Here is a 17,255-nt window from a genome sequence, read left to right as displayed (position 1 = left end):
TGAATCCGGTAGCTCTACACACTTGCAAGTAGTTGGTTGAGCTACAGAATCGGCTGTTCCCTCTGGAGGAACTGATCACGCACAAAAAATCGTTGTTTGTTTGCTTCCCTTGGCTTTCCTGCACTTCCAAACCGCCTTATCAGGAAGGGTTTAATCACTCTGTTTGCAATAGTGCAATCTGACAATGCCTCCTTTGGCATAATTCAAAAGTCAGCAGCGGTAAAACCTTCACCTACTTATAGCTTTGGGTTGATCTCCTTCAAAACGGACAGTAGTCTTTCATCAGGGGGTGCCATCCCTGATTCTTCTGATTGTGCTTTTTAAACTGTTGCAAGCTCTGTCAGTTTGCATTTCTTACTGCAGAAAGTATTGATGTATAGAGATCGTTCCTATTCTAATTAATTCAAGAGGGTTCTGGAAGCTTCTCTGCGTGAAAGAAACAAGCAAGATTCATGACATTTGGGTTATTCCTTCAGAGAAGCTGAATACCGCTGGCTTAAACTGGTTCTGTTATCTTTTTCTGTCAAGGTCATGCTGACTATAATCATAAGGCTCACTCTCTTTCTGTCTCTTTTTCCTTCTACTGTGGTGTTCTGAATATAGTGTTACGGTTTAATCTTATTATAAGTTATTGTAAGTTTAAGTTAAGTCTGCTGCAACTGGATGTCTTATGGACAGTGCCAATCCTGAATGTATGGATTTGTGACCATTATGCTCATTTGCCTTCAGTAGCGGTAAAGCTCTGCTGGATGAAATATTAATTTACTCTGCTAACTATATGTTGGAATCCGCTCTGGATCAATTAGAATACATGACAAGCTCATTCTATAATATTTGGTCACTTGATTTCCTTTCATTTGTGAACCTTGTTGTTGGCATCCATCTGCCTCAGGAGACTAGATGAGTGCACCTTTGCGGGTGAAGTCAAACTGTTGTAAGGCTGCAGCGCCTTCTGTGACCGTGGAGACTGATGCGGGAGAGACATGTTTTCTTGCAGCTAGGGAAGATGAAGGTGTTCAGTTGTGCCGCTGCACATGTGGTTCTTCTCTCTGTGCTCCTCCCAGCAGTCATTCCTCCAGTGATCCATAATCACTGTTATGGATACATGACCTGACTCTCTCCTCTCCAGGCACTGCAGTTGTCTGCAAGGGATTCCCATATGGCAGAATTGATGTGGCCAGCCTTCATGTCACGTATGCAGAAATCTTTGTAACGCAGAGTTGGTCTACCAATGGGCCTGGTGCCTGAAGCCAGTGTCCCATACAGCACGTCCTTGGGGATCCTGCCATCTTCCTTTGCGAGGACATGACCAAACCAGCTTAGACGTTGCTAAGATAGGAGTGCGAACATGCTGGGAATTTGGGCTTGGGAGAGCCCATCTTTGCTTGAAACTCTGTTCTGACATGTGGTACCCAAAAACACACACAAACCCCAGTAGCTATGACCCTGTGTATTATTATAGCTGGAAAAGATTCCTTGCAAACACAGGATTACTCTTGGTGCATTACACCATCTGCAATCATCTGTCAAAATAAATATACAGGTGCCATTGTGCATAATTCTTTTAAGTGCGGATGGGACTGTATATACATTAAAAAACAAACAAACCAAGGGCATATCATGTCTCTGCAGTAGATAACCAGAGAAGCTGGGGGTGGGAGATAGTTACAATAGCTAACTATCTAATGATGAAGACTCACCTGCCTGATCAAATTTTTCTCTCAAAAATGATTGCACATGCACTTCAAGCTAGCCTATGCCCGTTTAAGTAATTACTCAAGGGCCAAGAGTCAATGAAGGACCTGTGTATTGCACCCTGAATGGAAGGGAAAAAACAGAATCTGCGTATTCTTACTGACATCATGGTTAAGCATTTCTGGAGCTTACATCCATGGCTTAAATGGAAGCAAAGACTGTGCATAAAGTATTGCAACAGGATGTAACATCAATATATTGAAACCAAGGAGATGAACTGTAACTTTTACTAGATGCAACTCTCAAAAGCTCAGTAAAAATACTGTTGCTGCTTTTGTTTCTTTTTAAAAGGAAGTATGGGAGTTTAGTGGTGGGAAGATGAATATTGACTGTTCATTCAAAAATGAGAATGTCCAAGACCGGGGAAGTTGTATGTGAGAAGTTCAAGACACATCCCAAGAGGTGAATTCACTCCATATGATTTAACATCACCCATAAAACAGCATTAAGCTCATCAGTATGAGCATGTGGGGGTTTTGCTAGATCAGTTAGCTGGCTATTTTCCTGCTATGAGCTAGCACGGGACTCCACTTTCGGAAGAGAATCTCTCCAGAGAGGACATCTGCTATGGAAGAATTGCATCCAGATGCTGAGGAACATGCAAATGAAGCCCTGGCCTGAATCTTGGGCCTCAGAGACCAGGGATTTAGTAATAAGACCAGGCTGCCTGTTTTTGCCTCTGGGATGGCTGCAGGGGAGAATATGCTGCTACTACTGTAAGAATTTTTACCTGGCAACACTGGATGGAGAAGTGAAACTTTTTGCTTGGTACTTGGGGGTTGGGGCGGGACAAGCACTTGACTCTTGGCTATCAGCATCTGATTAGCAAGGAGAACATTTGCTCACTAGTCAGTGTCACAAGGTAAAACCTCAGCCCTATAGCTTTTGCTAAAAAACAATGTATAACTGCTGCATGCAATGTGTTTATTGTGCTGTTTTATACTGTTTCTACATTTTTATCATAGCTAGCCATTCTTTCACTCTTAGGAGAGGGAGGTCAGGATATAAATTAGAACTATATAATAACTAGTAATGATACCAGCAGATTAACCTATAAATGGGATGGTAAAAACAGCACAAACGGTAAATTTAAAGAGAAAACCAATTCACCGATGAGGCATGTTAATTTTAACACCACTCCTTCTACTAGTCAACCCAGTGGCCAGTGTGACAACAGAAATGGTGCTGTATGTGACCACTTCCAAAAAGATTTTTGAATTGTCCTAACATACACTGCTTCACAACAAACGTAAAGTTTTATTTGTAAAAGAATGTGCTCTGTTGCCATTGATTAAAACAGAAAAAGTATACTGTGTTAATGCAATGCTGCTCTCTACTGGCTGGAATGAGTCCTGACACTGAGCTTATAAAAAAACCCACACCTCATTCAGTGTTAAAAATATTACAGTGGTACCTCGGGTTACATACGCTTCAGGTTACATATGCTTCAGGTTACAGACTCCACTAACCCAGAAATAGTACCTCGGGTTAAGAACTTTGCTTCAGGATGAGAACAGAAATCGTGCTCCGGCAGCGCAGCGGCAGCAGGAGGCCCCATTAGCTAAAGTGGTGCTTCAGGTTAAGAACAGTTTCAGGTTAAGAATGGACCTCCAGAACGAATTAAGTGCTTAACCCGAGGTACCACTGTACTTACTTAAAATAAATGAGCAGATGTACTAGTAATGATGTGCAGTACTAGTAATTATGGATTTAAAAGTTTGACAAACTTTGGCCCAACACTGGGAAATAGAGAAACAATAAAAAGAAACAAGAATACCTGGATTGCCAAAATGAAAACAATTAAGACTTCACAACACAGTAATGCCACACATTCCAAAATCATGATTAAACAAAACAGACTGGATTAAAGTAACTGGACATGCTAGCAGAAGCCCATACAAGGATCTCCACTAGTGAAATGGGGTTTCCCCACCTCATATCCCCCTACCTAAAAAATAGCTTGGAGTGGTCAGAACACAAAAGAACAGCAAGGTGGCAGGAGAGGGAAGAGGGTTCCATCAAGCAAGTTGCTGTGTGTTGAATTTTATGTCCCATCTCTTGCACATTTAATTCCAAATTATCCCTTTTAAAGTAATGAGTGACTGGTGCAACTAAAGTCCAAAATTCCTCAAGCCAGAACTCACCCAATATCCATACAAAACAACACTAATTTAAAGGATTAAATCCATCCCAATTTTGTGTAGCCAGTAGTATTTCACTGTATTGCTATACAATATAGAAGTTCCACAGAATTCAACCCAGTATATATACTTATGGGTGGCATTCAATTAAGTCAAAAGTTAGACCCCCTGAAGTCTATGATCTCTTTCATATATACATTAGCGGTCCTAGGATTTACGTAGCAGTCCAAGGATTTATTTGCAGTTTCATAAGGGTATATATTGAAAGTAAATAATTAAATGAGCAAATGAAATGAATTTGGAAGGTATTTTTTTCCAAAAAAAATAAGGAACAGCAGAAAGAGGGGGAAGGAAGTCAAACTTTGAAATATTAAATTGATTGTAAAACTAATGAAATGTATAAACTTGAAAAGTATAAATACTGTAAAAAACTTTTTTTTAAGAAAAAAGATTTACTTCTCCCTAATTGTACTATTTCTATCTTAACACTAGGCTTTCAAGAGAAAGAGCTGAGCTCTCGATGCCCGCGCCCCGAGCAACAGCGCATCTCTGAGGTAAAACCAAAACCAAAAACTTCTCGCGACGGCGCGATGCCGTTTCCTCAACCCGTTTCTACGAGTTGCTCGAAGCCACGCCCATACGAGTTCGTCGCGTGGCCAGAGAATCCTCCGCGCCCCGCCTACTTCTTCTGAACGGACTATACAGTAACCCCTTCCCCGCCGCCAAACAGTCACGTGACCGTCAGCCAGGCAGGAGGGCCGCACGCGAGTGAGGTTGGGCGGAGGGGACGCGAGGAGAGACATTAGATACATAGTCCGGCCACTCTGGATCTCTCTCTCTCTCTCTCTCCCGGCGAGGAAAACAAAACGGCATATGATCGGCACCCCGATTCGACCAATTGAAAGCTTCGGGCGGGCGGAGAGGCGGGACGAGGAAGGGAACCAATGAGAGAGCAGTTGTGAAGGGGGAAGCTGGAGGAAGTGCTGAGTCGAAGTGGCTTAAAGCTTCCGAGTGAACGGGCTGCGGGGGGGGGCGAGGCAGAGAGTACAGTAGTTTTTCCTGCCACGTCGCTGCTGGAGGTGTCTGGAACCTTTAAGATCAAAGATTAGGTGGGATATGCGTGCGCGCGCATGTGGTCGCTAGCAGAGGGAGGAGCTGGGAGGAGGAGGAGGAGCAGCAGCAGCTGGGAGGAGCAGGAGCGACTCCTTGACCACTTCCAGAGTTTTGAGGGAAACGGAGCTGGAAGGAAGGAGGCTGCTGACGGCTGCTGCTTGAGGCTGGTAGGACGGAGTCCGGGGGGGGGGGGGCGGGAAGTTATGGGTCTTTGCTTCACTCCTTGAAGCGGGAAGGGCAGAGGCTGCCCAATTTGTGGACTTCCCACAGGCACCTGGTTGGCCGCTACGGCCCCCTCGGCACAAATTCGCTGTTTTTTCTCCTCTGACTTTAGCTGTGGGTTAGGTTTTGGTTGGGTTATGATAATTTTAGTTTATATTTTAGTGCTCAAGATTTGATGTATATTTTTAACTGCTGCTAAATCTGAATCGTCTCTGTTAAACCCAGTTGCAATTCAATGTATTCCTGTTGTGTTTTATGATTTTTCTGATCTTGTAAGTGAGCCGGAACTGGTCTGTGACTGTAATAATAAAATTCATTTTAATTCTTGGGTTGGATAGCCTTTCTTCCTCTTAAGGAGACCCTTGACTTAATCTAACCATAAAAGTAATAGTTACAGGTAGTAGCCGTATTGGTCTGCTGTAGTCGAAACAAAATAAAAAAATTACTTCCAGTAGCACCTTAGAGACCAACTAAGTTTGTTATTGGTATGGGCTTTCGTATGCATGCACACTTCTTTAGATAGTCTGGCTTGTATAAAAATAAACAACTTCCATGAAAGCCGGTATAGAAACAGTTTCCATTAAAGTCGGCGTAACAACACAATTGCAGTACAAGGCTAATAATACTAAGACAAAACTAACCAGTAGTAGGAATATCCAATACCTATATCCTCACAGAAAGCTTGTTACGGGTTTCGCTTGATGTCTTAAATGAATCAGAGAGTAAGTTGGATGAATGTTATTGTGCAGCGGCTAGGATCCAGACAGTTGCTTTACTGGAGCTCTGGTTTTACTGCTAGCCCGGTGGACTTCTTTCCTTATTTTTTGTTTTTTAAGTTGAAGAACACATGTTGTATGTACAGTGGTATGTACAGTATGTACAGTGCTTCAGGATGAGAACAGAAATTGTGCGGCGGGGCCCCATTAGCTATAGTGGTGCTTCAGGTTAAGAACAGTTTCAGGTTGAGAACGGACCTCCGGAATGAATTACGTACGTAACCAGAGGTACCACTGTATCACAAACTACTTTTTGAAATAATTTCCCCAAAGAATCCTGGGGGAGCTACAATTCTCAGCAGCCTTTAACACGCTACCATTCCCAGGATTCTTTGGGAGAAGCCATATGCTTTCGGGGTGTATGATGTGGCTGTGAACACAGATTTTAAAGCAGCTGAATTGAGGTGTTATTTGTGTAGAGCTCTTCAAAACTGCTGAAAGTTGTGCTGTACAGTGCACAGAATGAAACGAAACTGTTGGCGAGGCAGAATCTGCTGGCGAGACAACCGAAGGCCAGGTCCCAATCAGAATTGGAGGATACGCCACCGCTGGACTTCTTCAGCAAGGCTAGGGTAGGTGATGATACTTTCAAATTTTTAAGGATTAATGCTTTAAATAGGATGGATGAGTCTCGGATATTTACAGTGAAAGTCCACGCTTAAAATATTGACACAATAGTTGCCCTGCCGCACTCAGTTTGCAGCTCAGTGCTGCAGAACATCAGCGTCGGTGTCCATCAGAGGAAGCAGAAAAACTGAAACATTCCTTTTTTTCATGCACTTTCTACAGTGGTTTACAGAAATAAATATGCAGATAGTTAAGAAAAGTAATAATAAATATGCAGACAATTAAAAATATTTTCTATCATTTTAAATTTTATGTGATTTCAATATGTAACGTATAATTGGTGTAAACCGCTTTCATTGTTTTTATGAATTTGAAGTATACAAGTATTTTTTTAATAAAGAAAATATATAAACAATGAAGCGTTTTGGCCCTTAAGCATTATCTAAGAAGGTCTTTAGGGTTTTATGTTAATTTTTTGTTCACAGTTCATATGTGATGTATGCCTTTTAGATGAAAATGGCTATTTTTTTGATTGCCCCTATTAAAACAGATAGCAAACTAATGTTTGTGTGGACGTCACTCCGAGTCAATAGTAAATTATCTGAAGTATGTATGTTGCTCTGGATAACTCTGTAGAGATTAGGTACCGTATTTTTCGCCCTATAGGACGCACTTTTCCCCCTCCAAAAATGAAGGGGAAATTGGGTGCATCCTATGGGGTGAATGGTTTCGCTGAAGCTTGGAGAGTGAGAGGGGTCGGTGCGCACCAACCCCTCTCGCTCTCCAGGCTTCAGGAACACATCCACAGCCTAAGCAGCCCTGTGGGAGGTCCCGCAGGGCTGTCTAGGCTGCAGATAGCAGTCTGCTTCCCGGAGCGTCGGGCGCCCTGAAAGCAGAGCGCCCAGTGCTTCGGGGACACATCCGCAGCCTAGGCAGCCCTGCGGGAGGTCCTGAAGCAGAGCAGCGTGAAGCAGAGCGCCCCGCCCGCCGGACAGACATCGTCCAGCCCCACAAGCTCAGGGGACAGCAAGGAGGCGCAGCGCTACCATCCCGCTGTTCCTCAACCTGGTTCTGTTTCGCCGGCCTGGTTTTGGGGGGGGGAAATAAAGGGGGAAATTCCTTTATTTCCCCCCCAAAAAACTAGGTGCGTCCTATGGGATGGAGCGTCCTATGGGACGAAAAATACGGTAATCTGCCTATAAACTGCATACACACAGTAAAATTGATTCCTATATTGGGATAGAGTAGACCATGGGACTTAACATTTGGTTATTGTAAGCAGTGTTGTAGGAGGACTTGGAAGTGAAAGATCCAGGGGGGATATTGGACGAGGTGGAATTTGAGTATTATACTGAGAGGTGGGGCATTTTTCCAATGCGGGAGGGAAAAGAAATGTAATAGCGGGGGAGAGAGAGAGAAAGCAGGGGACATGTTCCCTTTTATAATTCCGTTCTCTTCCTCAGCGTCCCCCAACAAAATTGAGTTCCCCAATAGAACACTGGAGTAGGTGGCTTTATATTGCTCAGGGTAACGACATTTCTTGAAATTAGTTTTCTGCTTTTTTATTCACTCTTAACCTTTTCACTGATAGTTAATTCGATATTTGTACTTGTTTAATATTTAACCCACCAAATATTTTATGGAATCTTTCTTACTTATGTATCTTCTTATAGACAAGAACCACCACTGCACCCAGACACTGGCGAAGCTGAATCTCCCTCCACTGGAATATCTGAAATACTCTCAAACATGCCACCACCTGGTAAGGAATTTACCAAGAAAGTTCCCACTGCTTTCATGAGTTTGAGACCTTTGACATGTATTGTCACTCAACTTTTCAAAGGGTGCCTGCCGCCTGTGTCTAAGGAATATTTTAATCAGTTTAAAAATACAAGTTAAATTGACAAATGGAAAGTAGCGGCTTTCTTGAAGTCAAATCTTATTTTCAAACGATAAGTATATAAACATTTTTTTTCAAACATAATTCACATAAATGAGTATTTCAAGGCCTTGCCATGCCATCTTTATTAATACAGGTTTCTTTAGGGTGCTTCTGCCAGACATGTTGTCAACTTCAGCAACTGACAGTGAGGTTTCCAGAACTGCCCTGCTGCATCAACCTGCATGATTGACAAATAATTCCCTTACTAAATTCATAGGGCTAATATGCGGTTTAAAGATTCTCACATTCCAGCAATGTCAACAGGGATGAGTGGGGGACAATTGCCATATCTGGTCAGATAGAAATCAGATACATCTGTCCAGAGCAACTTCTTGGAAAGTAAAGCTGAAAATAATATATGTTCATATTGTAAAAGGAGTTAACCTCCCTGAAGCCTTTTGGAGACAGCCAGTATAATGTGCTAAAAAAGTTGTGTGCAAAGTTAAAGGAATCTTAAAGAATGACTATGCTGTCTCTATTCCAACTGGTGAATGCAGTAACTTTGATTTGCTGCTTTCATTGTAAGTAGCCAAGGTGGATACAAATCAATGATTTAAAAAAATAAAAAAACCTGATTTTTTAAAAATTAAAATTGGATTTTTAAAAATAAAATGCTTTTGGAGGAAAAATCTTTCTAAAGATAGTTTTCTAATAAGGATTTGTTTTTAATTATGTAGCATGAGGCTTTATATCCAATGTTTCAATCTTTTTGTAAATGAATTTCATTAATCCATTCACAATGTCATGTTCTTCCAGAGGTTTCTGTAAGATTATTTGGGGCAGTTTTTCTAACAAGAAGATATTATCACAGATGCTTGTTTTTGCAGTTCTCAGAAGTGTGAATTTGTGTCTGCCGATATAACATGCCTTTTCATCACAGGAAAAATGTTATAAACATACAGAGTTGAGGGGAAAAACTTATTCCCATTGTGCCTTTCCAAATTTACATACACAGAATCAACCCCATACCTCTTAAATGCTGAATTCCAAGAGGTTCAATGATTAGATTGTTTGGAGTGGAATAGATCTGCACAAGTAGCTAAGTGTGAATCTGTAAAAATGAAAGTGCAACCTCGTGCACGGAAAGTGCAACCTCGTGCGCAGAAAACTCCACAAATCTTGGGATCTTTGTGTAATAATTGTGCAAGTCAGTTGTTTAACCACATCAGTTAACAAACATGGATACATATGCTATAATGTTACTGTTTTAGTTAAATAAATTGTTTAAATTGTTATTAAGCGAATGGTTATTATTCTCCTTCCAAAAAAGTACAGCAGAAAAGTTGTCCAAATATAAATAGTTAAATTATTAAATCTCACAATAATTTCATAATTATCTATGTATTTCTAATAGTATAACCAAATCAGTAATTTTTGCTATAACAGTAAAAACTACTCTGAAAATTTATTACTCCAAAAATGAGAGCTTCATCTGGTTGTAAATATTAAGATTATACCAGGAAGAACGAGTCTTTTTGTAAAAAGATTATTTAAATCAAGTCTTTTTAAAAAAAAAACTATTTATTTGATTTGATTAGCTGTTCATACAAACATTAATACACATACATTTGCAACCATAATAACAACAAAAAGAAAGAAGGATAAGAAGAAAAACAAAAGAAAAAAATTAAGGTAAGAAAGAAGTACATAAAATAGGTGGATGATAATACACCTTTGTGACTTCCCTCCACCAGTGCTTGTCATTTTTTCATTCAAGTTCTTACTTACATTGCAAATAATGTATCGCTACATTATTTCTTTTAGTATACTATTATATTATCATGACAACTTTACGAGCTTAGTCTAAACATACCAGCATGTTATCTTTAGAGCAGTGTTTGCTCATGTACTCTTCGAACCATAACCATTGTGACCTTAATTTCTGATGTGTTTGATATCTTATTGCCGCAGTTAATTTTGCCAGTTCTATAAATTCTGTTAATTTATATAGCCAATCCACTTTTGTGGGTAATATAATTTCCTTTCCAGTTCTTTGCAAGAAGTAACCTGGCTGCTGCAGTTGCATAAAAGTAATTTTTTCCTTTCTTGTGGTATCTCATCTCCTACTATACTTAGTAAGAATGACTCGGGTTTTCCCCCTAAAGATATCCTGAGCATCTTTTTTAGTTCCTCATGGATGCATCCATCCTATTTAAATCAAGTCTTACTGGCTAGTGATTTCAATCAAATCCACCCTGTAAGTAGCTACAGTTGTCCTTTGCACTGAGTTTTTATATTTATTTGTAAGAAAACTACCAACTACTTCCTTGTGTTAAACTGCAATGGTGGGTGCTTTTCCTACCACAGAAAGTAATTGTATGAAGTCCTACAAATGCTTGTCCATTGTTATGCAGTGTAATCTATGGGGAAGATGGAAGAGGGTTCTGCTAACAGTGTTTGATTTCTTTTTAAGAATTACCAGGATTTTACTACGATCCTGAAAGGAACCGCTACTTTCGCTTGCTTCCTGGGCATAACAACAGCAACCCTCTCACCAATGAGAATATTCAGCACAGAAGGATGGAGAGTCAAAGGCTAAAGCTCTTGGAGGAGGAGGAGAAATGCATGAAGGTGAGCTGTTGCACTTAATTATTCTCTCAAATTAGGTTCACTTAACGCGTAAGGTCATTGCCATCAGCTGCTTTAAGGGTACGTAATTCTATGCCAGATTCTGGTTTCTGATTTAAGGTTACACGTTGCTCTTACGTATGAAAATCTTATTGTTCAAGCTTTAATTCATAAATTGAAAGCTTACATTATTCATTTGATTAAACATAGAACAAGATTATGTGAAGTCCACACACTTGCTTGATGTAAGAGTGACAATTGTACATGAAGAGTTCATGGAGTTGTATTCAATGAAGTCATTGGATGAACAACTTCCAGTGGTGCAATGGAACTTCCTACCCTTTGTCTTTCTTGAAAGCCCCCCCCCCCCAAAAAAAAACTGCTTTGGGAGTTCCCCCATTCCTCCAGAGCAGGGCGGTGTTTGTGTGTACTCAAGCACACATGTGGAGGTTGGGAAATTCCATTGTGTGATAGTTCTGCTTATGGTTTTGTTGGATTCAGCCCATGATTTTTTTTAAGCACAAGGAACATGATTGTGCAATTTCACCATTTTTAAACAGAAAGCATCCAGGTCTGGGCTGAACTCTTCAATCGTTTTACGCAAGAGGCAGTTAGGTTTGCCTAGCTCTATCAACTATTGCAGGTAAGATGATTTAACATTCCTTTTATGTTGCGAAGCTCTTTCTCTTAAGCTCTGTGGAAAAGGGGAACTTCTCTAACGGACCAGAGTGACTACAAGGTGCCCAATTACTGAATATACATTGTTGCTTATGGGTTTATTTGTATCAGATTCTACAGTATGTGGAGGAATGATCTACAACATACCTTTCACATTTATTTGGTTTGCAGCCTACCTAAAACCTCTTTTGCTTGATTTGGTGGAAGAGATAGTTATCAAAGTACTTTTTTGATCAAATGGTAATCTTTCTCTGTTCATAGTATTTTAAAAAACAATGTGTAGTTCTTGTATATAAGTTACTTATACTCCATTTTTATCCAGTCCTTCCTCCCAAAGGGCAGCCTTTATTAGACTAGATTTTATTTCAGCTAAATAGTCTAATTGTTGCTGTCACTGAGGGTGCTATCCAACTAACTCACCTGTAAATGCATTTGCGCGATTCACCTTTCAAGCCCCATCAGCAAAAGCCCTATGCGAGGGCTTCCACTTGCATAATGGGGCTTTCCCTCGTCTCTCCTCCCACCACTGTATGCCACCTGAAATTGACTGGTGGGGAGGTGGAGGTGAACCTCCAGAGCAGTGAAGGGGGGGGATCGATCCATCTGGCAGGTTGATAGGGGAGGAACCACTCTGTTAATGCCTTGTCAGACTCCACTGGCAGAATAGAAGGGATTACAGAGTGCAGTCCTTCCATTACCATGTGTAAAATATTTTTTTAAATACTTTGGTTTTTCATTTCCCTCCTCTTGGAAACAAGGGGCTGGATACATTTAGATAAAGTTCAGAAGTGTATGTAAATCTCCGGGTTTTGGAATGTTATCAGGAAACCAGGAGGGCTTTGGACCCAAGCAGCTTCCTAGAATGTCCCCATCCTTTTGACCCTGCATCATGTTGGGCCAAGGTGTCAGAGGAAGCTGGTGCCATTGGAGAAAGATGCTCCGACACTGGTTCTCCCTGACCCACAGTTCTGTTTGTTATGTAGAAGGGTTAGATCTGATCTGTCCTATGACTGCTGCTACACCATCTCCAGGGGCCACAGGACAGTACTCTTAATTTATCTGATCACTCTAAAATAACACTTGATTGTTAGCACCGATACTGGCTCTCATACTGATTTTGGCTTTGTTGACATTAAATGCCAGTTTCCTTGGTTGTTCTCTTTTCCTCGTTCTGACGTAGGTCGATCCATGAATTAAAAGTGAATTGCATGCAGAGAAGGAAATTGGAAATTGAGACCCCAGATTCCTCTATTTGTGGAAGCAACAATTTTAAATTGATAATGGTAAGTTGGAGGGGTTTGTTTTGTTTTTTTACTTATGTTAGGACAGTCATTTATCTTGGTATTAAGGTTGCAATGTGATCTTACAGCAACAATGATCTCTTCCAGATGGGTACTTTCAGAAATTCTTCTGCCATTCATTTGGAAGAATGGCAGCTACTAGCTGGATCTTGGGGCAGGGTGGGTGGCAGGGGGGCATTTGGCAACTGATAAACTTTCTGTAACATTTTGAGATGAGCTTGTGATTTTCTTCATTAGTGGAAGAGCCCTCCTTGGGGAAAAAGTAACCCCTCAGCAATTCACACCTTGCTTTTGCAGGCAGACAGTGCCTCTGAAAGAATATTCACTGTGAATGATGTGGAGCATGGAGGATGCAAATGTGGTATTGTCAACCTCAGTGGTTTGGGGAAGAATACTCTTACTGTGGAAATGTACGACAACCTGTATTTTACAAACCGCAAGGTACTGCTCTGTCCTTCTTTCAAGTTTAGAATTTATTTATTCTCTTTAACCCTAACTATTGAGACCAAGCAGAAAAGTGGAGCACTTAAGTCACTTTCTGAATATCAGTTGCTGGGGAACAACACTTGGAGAAGACCAATTTACTTGTGTTCTGCTTATGGGCTTTCCATAGCCATCTGGTTTGACCACTATGGGACATGGGATGTTGAACTAGATAAGCCTCTGGTCTCATAAGCTGGTCTGCTCTTGTGTGAGAGCCTAGCCACAGTTATCTGTGTTCCAGGTTAGATTATTGTAACTCATATGTAGTTTGAATATGGAAACTCTCTTCAGAATTCAATTGCAAGACTGCTAAACCAAGACCAGACATTGGGAACATGTTTCATCTGTGCTTAAGCAAGTTTTTGGAGGGTGGAATATCAGTCCTTATAACCATAGGGATGAGACCCTTTCCCAAAGATTGCAGTGCACAGTATAAAAACACAAAATGCCTAACATTAAAAAAAAGAAGTATTTACACACATCCCACACAAACACACTTTTGAAAGGCCATAAATTGTTTAATAGCCAAAGGCCTGGTTAAAGAGCTGTGCCAATCTGTATGAAATCTGTGGATTCTCATTTATTAACTAGATTGTGTTCAGCTTCCTATTCATTTTCAGGGGGTGGGGGGAACAGGGTTATACTTTCAACACTAGCCTGTTCAGTTAATCTATCTGCATTCATATATCCTTGTTCCAATAGGCATTTTCTGTTTGTTTGTTTGTTTGTTTTTTGTTTATTTTCAAGGTGAATTCTGTGTGTTGGGCCTCGCTAAGTCATCCAGATTCCCATGTGTTATATCCTTCTTATAAAAAAATGAAATGCTATCAACTGTCTGGCTCCGAACACCCTCTCCGATTGCATGAAGCCCGGGTGGCTCTGTAGTTTTCGCTGGAGCTGAGGATGATGAAACAATCGCTGACACTGCTAGAGCACCGGTGGCTGAAAACTCATTCCGAGTCAGACCGAACACTGGTTAGAGCTCAATGTTGAGCCTACCAAGTGGTGATAGCGACGACGAAGAGTGCCTTCTTCACCGCCTCTATTGCATCTGTAGAGAACAGCAGCAGGAGACTCTTTTCAAGTGGTTCACAATCTAGCGGAACCACCTTCACCATCAGTGCCTTGTGACGACCCCAATTATCTCCTGCAATGATTTTGAAAAGTTATTTGCAGATAGTCGCTCAGATTCAGAAAGAGGTAGATGCCACAGTGGGGTCCAGGCTGGGGTGGAAGAGTGCTAGGGTCCTGTCTGGTGATGTTGCATGGATCAGTTCCAGTGAGGATGTGGACAGGCTGCTTGGACAAGTGAAACCAACCACATGTCTCCTGGATCCTTGCCCATCCTCATAAAAGCAAGCCGGGCTGGGCGATGGGCTCCGCGGGGTGGTGAATTCTTTCCTCTGTGAGGGAGCCTTCCCAGACCCACTGAAAGTGGCGGTTATTAAACCACTTCTTAGAAAACATCTTTGGACCTGGCCAATATGGCCAACTATCGCCCAGTCTCAAATCTTCTGTTTTGGGGCAAGGTGATTGAACGGGTGGTTGCTGAACAACTCCAGGCACGCCTGGAGGATGTGCACCATTTAGACCCCTCCCAAAAAACATGAAAATCGTGTTCTCTTCAGTATGCCTCTAGAAAAATCAGTTTTCTGTTCTGGGGCTTTGAACTTAAATTAAGTAACGCTACTGCAATGTTTTTGTGCTTTGTGGTAGAAAGAGAAGGAACATGACTTCCATCATTTATCTTTTTTCCCTTCTGTTTATTCTTAGTATCCATGCTAAAAGTAGGGAGCAGAGATTGGAGACATTGGTTTAAATGGGGGTGGGGAACCCCGTAAGTTAACACTTTTATCTATGATGCTTTCTTGATAGTGCATGTTGTACATCTTGAAATGCTCTGAAATCTCCTGTTTTCTAGTGAAATATTTATTAGTGCAACTGTGGCAGAGGGAGATCTGCCTCTTGGGCTGATTTAAAGTGACACATTCTGTTCCTGCGAGAGCTGTCCGTATTGTCTCTTTAATATCCTTAACTACCTCCATCAAGCTGTGCCTCATGGGCATTGCAGAAACTCTCGGCTGTGCCAGCCTGCTTCCAGCATCTTTGTTCAATAACTCTAATGCAGGTAGTGTATATCTGTTGGGTAAGGTCTTAGGCATGCGGAGATCCTATATGAGACATACCAGTTTTACAGTTCCCAAGTGTGATTTTTCTGAGTGTTATAAGAATAGCACTGACATTGCCTTATGTCCAGGCCTCTGGCTTTTGTTGGCTTAGTTTAGGTAACTAGTCAGCCTTCTGTCGGTAATTGTTTTGCTCCCTTTATTGAACATGGTTTTTAAAATTATGTCCGAAGCACGTTGCTAATGTTCAGCCACTGAAAGAGGCAAGCATAATGCTTTGGGTGGAGGGCATACTTATAAAAATGGGATTTGGGGATGCATCGTGCAATTCAGTCATCATAATTCCTTCCTCAAAGCAGTTTGACTAAAGTAAATGAGACTGCTTTGATCTAAGTGGACTATGGCCTTGCTCCCTGGCAGGCATGCAAAGCAGGCATTGGGTCGTCAGTTAAGCAGTTCAATGTGGCAGAAGCTCTTCCAAGTGTTTTTTTGCATTTGAATGTTTTGATGATACAGTGGTGTGAATAATAAAAGATAGGTACCCTATACCGTTTTGGGGGGACAAACCTGATGTTGAGGATACTTTCCTAATGGCTTCTTCCTTTTTCTTTTTAGGAGACCAGCCTGGAATGTTGTGCAGCTTCAAGATCTCCACAGCCTGGTCCTGTGCTTGGTGTCTGAATCCTCAGGCTGATAATTACTTTAGCACAGGTAAGGTGCAATACTTTACCACTATCATTATGGAGCTAATTACTTGTCTGGTGCTTACATTTTGTTTCATCTTAGGTTTAAGTCAACAAGTCCATGTGACCAATGCAGTGACCGGTCATCGTCAGATATTTTCTATCAGGAGTGATGCTCTCGCACAGCAGTTTGCCACCCAGGTAGGAGAGACTTTTTGTGTAAGACCCAGGCAATGATAGCCCTGAATTTCTGTGGTTAATGTTGTCATCGCTCAACTTAAACAAGCTTTGAGGATACAGTAAAGTTGTACTATGGAGTAGTGGATAGAGCACTGAGCTTTGGTGGAGAAATCCTGGGTTCAGATCCTAGCCATTGAATTTGCCTGCTTTTCTTTGGTTGGTATCATGTAGCTTATTTCAGATGGTTGTTGCTTGGATAAAATGGAGGTGGGGGAACAGCCCAGGTACACAACCCCTCACTACCCAAGAAGGAGGCTTTGGGTACAAGTAGTAAGGCAGTGTTGAAATCCACTGAATTTGTTCTTTGGCTTTTATAGGCTCCAGTGCTGTATAATGGCTGCCGTTCAGGGGAGATTTTCAGCATTGATATCCGCCGCCCCATGAATACAGGGCAAGGGTTGAAAAGCCTCCGGCTGTTTCATGACTCGGCAGTCACATCTGTGAATCTTCTGAAGGATGAGCAGTACCTCTTGGCTGCAGACATGGCAGGCCGGGTAGAGATCCAGTTTGTTTCACGAAATATTCCATGAATACTGTTTTTACTGCCTTGCCTAAGCATTCCTGATGTGTTTGTTCTCTTACTCTGTCCATTTACAGATAAAACTCTGGGATCTGAGAAAACTAAAATGTGTGAAAGAATATCATGGTCATCACAATGAA

The 17,255-nt window shown here is 41.4% G+C and overlaps 1 protein-coding gene across 1 annotated transcript in view; it reads left to right on the top strand.

Moving 5' to 3' along the window:
• Nucleotides 1-5,028: 5,028 nt before the first annotated feature.
• DCAF4 (DDB1 and CUL4 associated factor 4) overlaps nucleotides 5,029-17,255 on the top strand; it is a 22,548-nt gene continuing 10,321 nt past the window's right edge. Inside the window, exons 1-3 of the mRNA XM_081890867.1 lie at nucleotides 5,029-5,176; nucleotides 6,427-6,579; nucleotides 8,248-8,336. Of these exons, the coding sequence (XP_081746993.1) occupies nucleotides 6,470-6,579; nucleotides 8,248-8,336 (199 nt within the window). The 5' untranslated portion in view covers nucleotides 5,029-5,176; nucleotides 6,427-6,469. The remainder of the gene's footprint in view (nucleotides 5,177-6,426; nucleotides 6,580-8,247; nucleotides 8,337-17,255) is intronic.

This window comes from Podarcis melisellensis, assembly GCF_964234715.1.
Source record: "Podarcis melisellensis genome assembly, chromosome: 1".
NCBI lineage: Eukaryota > Metazoa > Chordata > Lepidosauria > Squamata > Lacertidae > Podarcis > Podarcis melisellensis.
Note: the sequence above shows the minus strand (reverse complement) of the source record. Positions and strands in the feature narration are given on the sequence as shown.